The following is a 6,726-nucleotide window of genomic DNA, read 5'->3' as shown; positions in this document are numbered from 1 at the left end:
TGATAATGCGATAACTTTGGTCGGTGCTGAGGGGCGAACATTGTGCGCTGCTTGAACGGCAGGTGCTTTAGAGGTTAGGGTGATTAGTTAGTTAGGCACCGATTGGGAGCGTGGTTATTCAGTAAAAAATTCGAAAGTCTAATTGGCTTACGAACATTCTCTTGAATAATTAAAGTTTGAGTTCTGTGATGATGGAGCAAGCAAACAAAACATCCTTTAGTTAAAGAAGGTATAGCTGGCGGTTTGTGGTCTTGAAAAACTCTAACTACAAACTGCAAACAGAACCTTTGCTTTAGAAGATCTCTAGCGTGAGAGAAAATGTCAGCATACATTTACATTACCAAATTAAAGAAGAATATCGGCCTATACCCGCTGGTGTTGCAAGCGCCCCTCCGACGCATTGGCAGTACTAACTTGATATTATTGTAGTGCATTACGTGAACAAATTCACATAATCGCGACCATGAAATCGGAATCAGGAAATGTTAAGGAATTATAAACAGTTCACTGGTTACAAATTGTTTGTCTTATGAGCTTTTCCAATGAGCTTTTGAATGCTACTATAAAAGATTTAAGGCTTAGACAACTAGACACCATGGAATTATATTAATGGAAATGACGATCTAAATGGTTTTACTATTTTATATTCAAGGTGATAGTTTGAGATAGTTTATTGCAATTTGCTGCTGAACGAAAAACTATCTTGACTTCAATAAAATGTGTCGTCCAATTCCATCAAACCGTATTTTACACCTCTTCAAATCGATAAAATGTTAGTCGTAGGATACAGAGGTTAATATTTTCATTATTGCGCATCAAGCTAGTAAACCTATAAACTCGAGAAACGCACAATATTTCATACATACCATTAATTTATGAGTATCTCAAAATTCCCCCCCTGCCAAGAACACTACATATGCTTGCTTCTAGCTTTGTAATTCGTGGCATATATTCGAAAAAGTTAGACTTTTAGCTTTATCCCTTAATACTGTTGTTATTATGAAAACCACTTCTGATTGCGTGCTCTCCACATAAGAACTCCAATATGACCAAAATACTGAACCGGAAATATGGTTAYCTCAAGCAAAAACAAATACTATATAAGGCTATGGCAGACCGGTTACCATTTATGCCAATGTGGCAAGTTGATGATGAATCAGGCCAGGCATACCTTCATATTTGAACCATAAAAGGGAAGGAAAAGTCTCTTGAACGAAGTTTTAGTGAAGTTGTCACCAAAGTTTTTAACACCCAGTAGGAAACTTCAGAGATCCAATAATAAATATATATTTATGATGAGGGTGACGGACTAAGTCGATTTAGCCATGTCCATCCATCTGCATATACGCGAAATGGTCTCTCAGTTTCTGATAGGTTTATTTATCTGAAATTTTTCAAAAATATTTTTCTGCCCAAGAAGGTGCTTATTATTATTAATAGCCGATATCSGACTACTGTAGTATATAGTGTCATAGAAACCAATCGACCATCGTCTAGTCGTTGCATGAAAACCTTTTATATTTGACAAGATATCTTCAGGAAATTTGGCATGGATATTAAAATCGAGTTTTTTGTATGATTTTTTTATTTTTAATTGTAAAGGGTATATAAGCGCGCTGCAACGGAGGCAACATTAAAAGTTAATTTGTATTGATTTATTAACAATTTAGTTAAGAATTTAGAAACATGACTTATAGACAAAGTTTTAAAATTTAAATTTACAAATAAAATAATCGTTGATATTGTTACTAATTTCATATTTATTTTTTTTATTTTTATATTTGAACTTGTATCAAACCGCAAAGAATGTTTTTGTGGAACGAACAAATGTTCGTRACCATTTGCACCACAATAATGTTCGTTCGCGAATATATTATTGCATACTTTCTGTGKTGTACGTGACGTGCACTTTTCCGCTTTACAACACTGTTTATTCCAATCAGCTGTTTTTAGTTGCTTGTATGCGGCGTCTCAGCTCAGAATAGTTTATAAATATTTAGCAGAGTGTAAATAATGCAAATAAAAKAGYAAWTKTTTTAAAATACAACGAASRCCCACRAGAAATGGATGTGATTTTGCCATACAATGCACAAAACAGAGAACATTTCTGCAGCTCTGCTCTGCAAGTTGGATTCCATGAATTCGTTGCGGTAAGCATGGTCTATTTATTTCTGCAAAAATTGTTTTATTTTTATTSTTTATTTTAGTTGAAATTCTTCTACACAATGAAAGATTCTGACTTGGACGTGTTCCARTTGATGGCACGCGAACGTTTGGAGCTAGTGCTTTACGGTTGGGAAGTGTGCCAAGGACATTGGGATGAATTGACCAACAAGGAAGAAATATCACCGCACTTGTGTACGGTACTAAAGCAAATTACGCAATATTCTCTAGACATATGGTTCAGCAATGAATGGGAAGAATGCAAACCACAATACAAAGCCATGCTGTTGGTATGTATTAGACGGGCCAAGGATATACTGATGAAATTGTATGGAAATGTCTTTGACTGGGACTACGCGTTGCAATTGGGAATCAAACCTTGGRGCATACCATATTTAAAACAGTTTATAGCATGTAATAGCAACCTTATAAGAAGTTTGACTCATTCTAGTGAGCTTGTAGAAACACCAGCTACTGCTGAAGGTAACTAAATACGTTTATTTTATTATATTTTTTTTTTTGTAGTAATGTTAATACTTTTTTAAACACAGATATCGAGCATTTGAAAAAAGAAGGTTTGGTTTTGCTGTTATTGCGACTCATTAAGTTGTTTGACGCCGGATTTTTCGAAGGCGCTCGTAAATTGTCAATGCGCATTATTGCCGCATGGAATCACGATTATGAGGAAACGAAATTTCTATCTCAAGTGCACTGCTCAGAAATAAGCGATCAACATAAAAAGTGTTTAATTCTTATTTGCCATATTTACCTCATGGCCATATATGAAATGGATGACAATCGTGGKTTCGTTATTGATAACGTAGTAAGTATTACAATAACTGAAAAGTAAAGTGAAAACATCCAGTTTACAATCCACATTTTTCTCAGATGAATAACATACGATTTTACTACCAAAATATGACGGAAGTGTTTAGCGTTAATGAAAACCCCGACGAACAAATCGAGTACACACCGGCCCGTTACATAGCCATAACCTGCATTAATCTGAATATAAGTAGTAACGACTTTATTGACGCTTTCATATACGACTCCTACGATGAAAACTTCGTAAGCCTGTTTGGTGTCATATCACAATCCTATATGAGCTATCTACTCGGAAATTTACTWATGGAAATGAATAAGTTAAACGAGGACGACTTCAGCAAATGCATTGCGGACTTCAAACGCGTAATACACTTATATATCAATGAAAGAGAACGCAGTGAAGAATTCATGATGCAAGAGTTGCACAAAAAAGAAATGAAGCGTCGCAGCCAYAGTTTATCTGCAACAAAGGAAAATATGACGAATTTCTACACGAAAATGTGTAAAGGTAATCGATTAAGTAATATAGGCAGCAGTGAACATATGGAGGATGGTCAGCAAGCAATTACCACCGTGGAACCGGAAAGCGATCGGCGTGTAGATCCAGTTTTCCAGCACCTGCCCAATAATGAGGAAGTTCTTAATTATGTGTACACGGTGCTGGTGAAGAGAGTAAGTCTCTAGTAGTTTGATGTAGGGTTTGCATAATCACTATTTGCATCCACTTTTTTACTTTTAGACACACAAAGGCTGGTATTTCGCCAAGCTGATAGTGCTCCTAAAAATCATTGGCTTACAGTTGAACGCCATCGAAACTTGGCGTTACCATCCGGGTCTAACACCTGAGTTTTTGATGAATCTGGAGGTAAAGCTCTCGCGGCTCTTTGAGGATCTGGCGATTATATTCCAGGAGCACCTATTTATGGAGCAGGAATTTTGGCTGACTGGTTTCTATTTGAATCCATGTAAGAAATACTATGAAACTGTTATACGTAGTGGTATGCGTTCRAATCGCCTTAGTCATCGCTTCGAAACTGGTGAAAACTATGACGATGAYGACAGATATGATGGCAAAAAAGATCGCCGCGAAAAAGGTGACAAGGGCGAGAAGGTGAACGCCATAAATGCCAAATACGGTCTACTTAGTTCCACCATCGATGTGAAGGAAATATTAAAACTTGCCAATCACGAAGCGCCCGACTTTGATTATGATCAACTGTATAAAGCCTTACACGCCTTCAAATTGCCGGACAACATCATTAAGGACCTGCTGACCGTCATCTTCTTGCCGCGAAACAAAAGCTTCGCCTGGGCTCTCGACTGGGTGGAATTAAGGAAACGTTGTAAAACTCTACTTAAAGATGCCGACAAAAAGCGCCACTTTATAGAGCTAAACATGGCTGAGGCGAACGATCGGCTGAAGTTTTTAAAAATAGACTACGAAAAGTACAAACATCGACCCCAGTTGGATTATGGCAGCATCGAGCGAGGCTACGAGAACTCGAACGTGCCGAATTTCAATAAGGAGAGCAGCGACGAGAACGATGACGAAGACTCGGAGGATTTCGAAGCGGACTCGGATCTGGATGAACCGRCAAAACATGAACGTAAGTTGCTCATGAACGACTCACGAGAGTAATTTCAATGTTAGCAATTTCCTTTCCGACTATAGCGAAGAAAAACGATCACTCGGAACTATTCGACTCRTACTTCATGAGCACACGTCGCACCAGAGCCCGAGCTGCTGCTATAATGGCGAATGTCCTGGAGCGAGATGATTTTACGASCAGCGCCGATGAAGCCAAGAATTCCAACGAAACCCCTGTGGAGGGGGAAAAAGAAGTTTGTGATGCAAAAGACGACATTCCCAGCGGTTCGACAATGGCGGAAAATGAGTCTAAGCGGGATTTCAACGAAATTTTGAAGGAACGCAAGATTTTCGATAACAGTACCAGTGGCTTCAGACCYTTTGCGGATATATGGAGCCTAAATTCCCAGGAACTGAAAACCGTTGAGGATAAAGTACCACATTTGGAGACTGGTGATCTGTTCAACAAGTCGAGCAAATTAGAATTGCTGAAAATGCAGACAGCMAAACTAATATACCAACAACGGAAAAAGCCAGAAGCAGAGGCGTTTAAGTGCAAACARGAATCCACCACCGATGTTGAAATGGTTGTGCCTTCAAATATGCAATTGAGAATTCCAATTATACTAATTTCCCGACACTTTTGCAGCTCGATGACGAAAGCGACGTCTCTACAACTGCTCGTCGGGACAGCGACGAAGTTAACGACTTCAGTAAAGACGAACAGGGCGAGGATGAAAAGGACTCCCAAAGTCCCACAAAAGCGCAGGTAGAGAGATCAGCACAAGAAGAGCATCTTATTCAGCTTTGCATGAGGAAGAAATTGTGCGTTCGTTTGCGCAGACTCACAGTCGCCGATGTGCGAAAACTGCGACAACCCAGCGTACGTTTGGAGCGCATAGATTTGCAAGCAGTGGCCGATCAAATGTGCAAGCAACGACGTGCCCAACGAAGAGGTTAGCTCTATAGAATTACAAGACTCTTTTCTTTTATTTTCTAAATGTACCTGTTTCACTTACAGCAACCTATATTGAGTCGGATGACAACTCAAAGTCGAGCAGTAATTCTTTCGTGGGTGAGCGCACATTATTGGACACGCTAAAGCGTCGCATGTACTCCTCGGAGTCGTCTACCGATTCGRATGAGTACAAAAAGAGACGCGTAGCACGCCCGATGCGTCTCAAATTAGGCAGCTCGGCGCTGCATGCGAGGGCTCAGCGTTCGCAACCGAAGAGCTTGAAAGTGACACCACGGAGCGCCAGTGGTTTGAAGTTTCGCATCTCTACCAATGAAACAAGTGGTGCCAGTGCAGCCGCCGTTGTAAGCGCCACTACCTTGCCAGTTATCGATTATATACAAATATCGTCCTCATCGTCGTCCGACGAAATCGAACGCTTTAGCCAATTGCAGACCGTGCGAGAGGAAGTTGACATAACTGCCGACCCATTATACGAGGAGGAAATACCGATATACAGGATTTAGTCTAAGTCGGCGAAGCGATTTCAGTAAATAAGTATTATTTATGAATGGAAAGCATATAATTTTGCAATTCTTACATTTAAGGTGGTTTTGGTTTGCAGAATTTAGAATTTCATTTTCATTGTTAAATTTTATGCGCAAAAATATTTTCCTTTACATACCATGTATGATCTGTTTTAACTACTTATTTAAGTGGCGCACCTTGTATCATCGCCTGGAAAAGGTGATTTTTTTTTAAGATTTTTTTTTTTAAGATTTTTTTTAAAGATTTTTTTTTTATTTACTCACAATTGGTGATTGATTGATGATTAAAAGAAAATAAATTTTATGTTTTAGCGAGTTTGTGGGTATTTCCCAATCAGCAAAAAAACTTCTAAAATTCTGCAGTGATTACGGTCACCGTTAAGGCTGAAAGCAAAAAATTCAATGACTTACGATTGAAAATGATATTTAACAAAAAAAATAAAAAAAAAACACAGACTTAAAAAAAAAAATGTAAAATCTTGCTCAAAAATTAGATCTCTTTTGACCACAAAATTAAATTTTTCTTACAACTGAAAAACTGGACGATGATTGTACGCAGAAATTTATACAAAATAAACAGAAAAAATTTAAAACGATCAGATGATTTATTTCGACAATACAACTACAATTATTATTTTTATACTCCC

The 6,726-nt window shown here is 38.3% G+C and overlaps 1 protein-coding gene across 1 annotated transcript; it reads left to right on the top strand.

The window, feature by feature from the left end:
* The first annotated feature begins 2,063 nt into the window (after positions 1–2,063).
* Positions 2,064–6,666, top strand: LOC108973185. Its single transcript, XM_018940255.1, has 8 exons — positions 2,064–2,150; positions 2,208–2,646; positions 2,715–2,986; positions 3,052–3,660; positions 3,728–4,595; positions 4,661–5,163; positions 5,226–5,532; positions 5,598–6,666. Exons 1-8 carry the CDS (start codon positions 2,064–2,066, stop codon positions 6,056–6,058), a joined length of 3,546 nt encoding a protein of 1,181 aa, XP_018795800.1. The 3' UTR covers positions 6,059–6,666.
* The last annotated feature ends 60 nt before the right edge of the window (positions 6,667–6,726 follow it).

The sequence above is a fragment of the Bactrocera latifrons genome, unplaced genomic scaffold (assembly GCF_001853355.1).
Source record: "Bactrocera latifrons isolate USDA-ARS-PBARC rearing strain unplaced genomic scaffold, ASM185335v1 scaffold_467, whole genome shotgun sequence".
Classification (NCBI taxonomy): Eukaryota; Metazoa; Arthropoda; class Insecta; order Diptera; family Tephritidae; genus Bactrocera; species Bactrocera latifrons.
The sequence above is the reverse complement of the archived record's forward strand: the minus strand, read 5'-3'. Positions and strand labels throughout refer to the sequence as shown.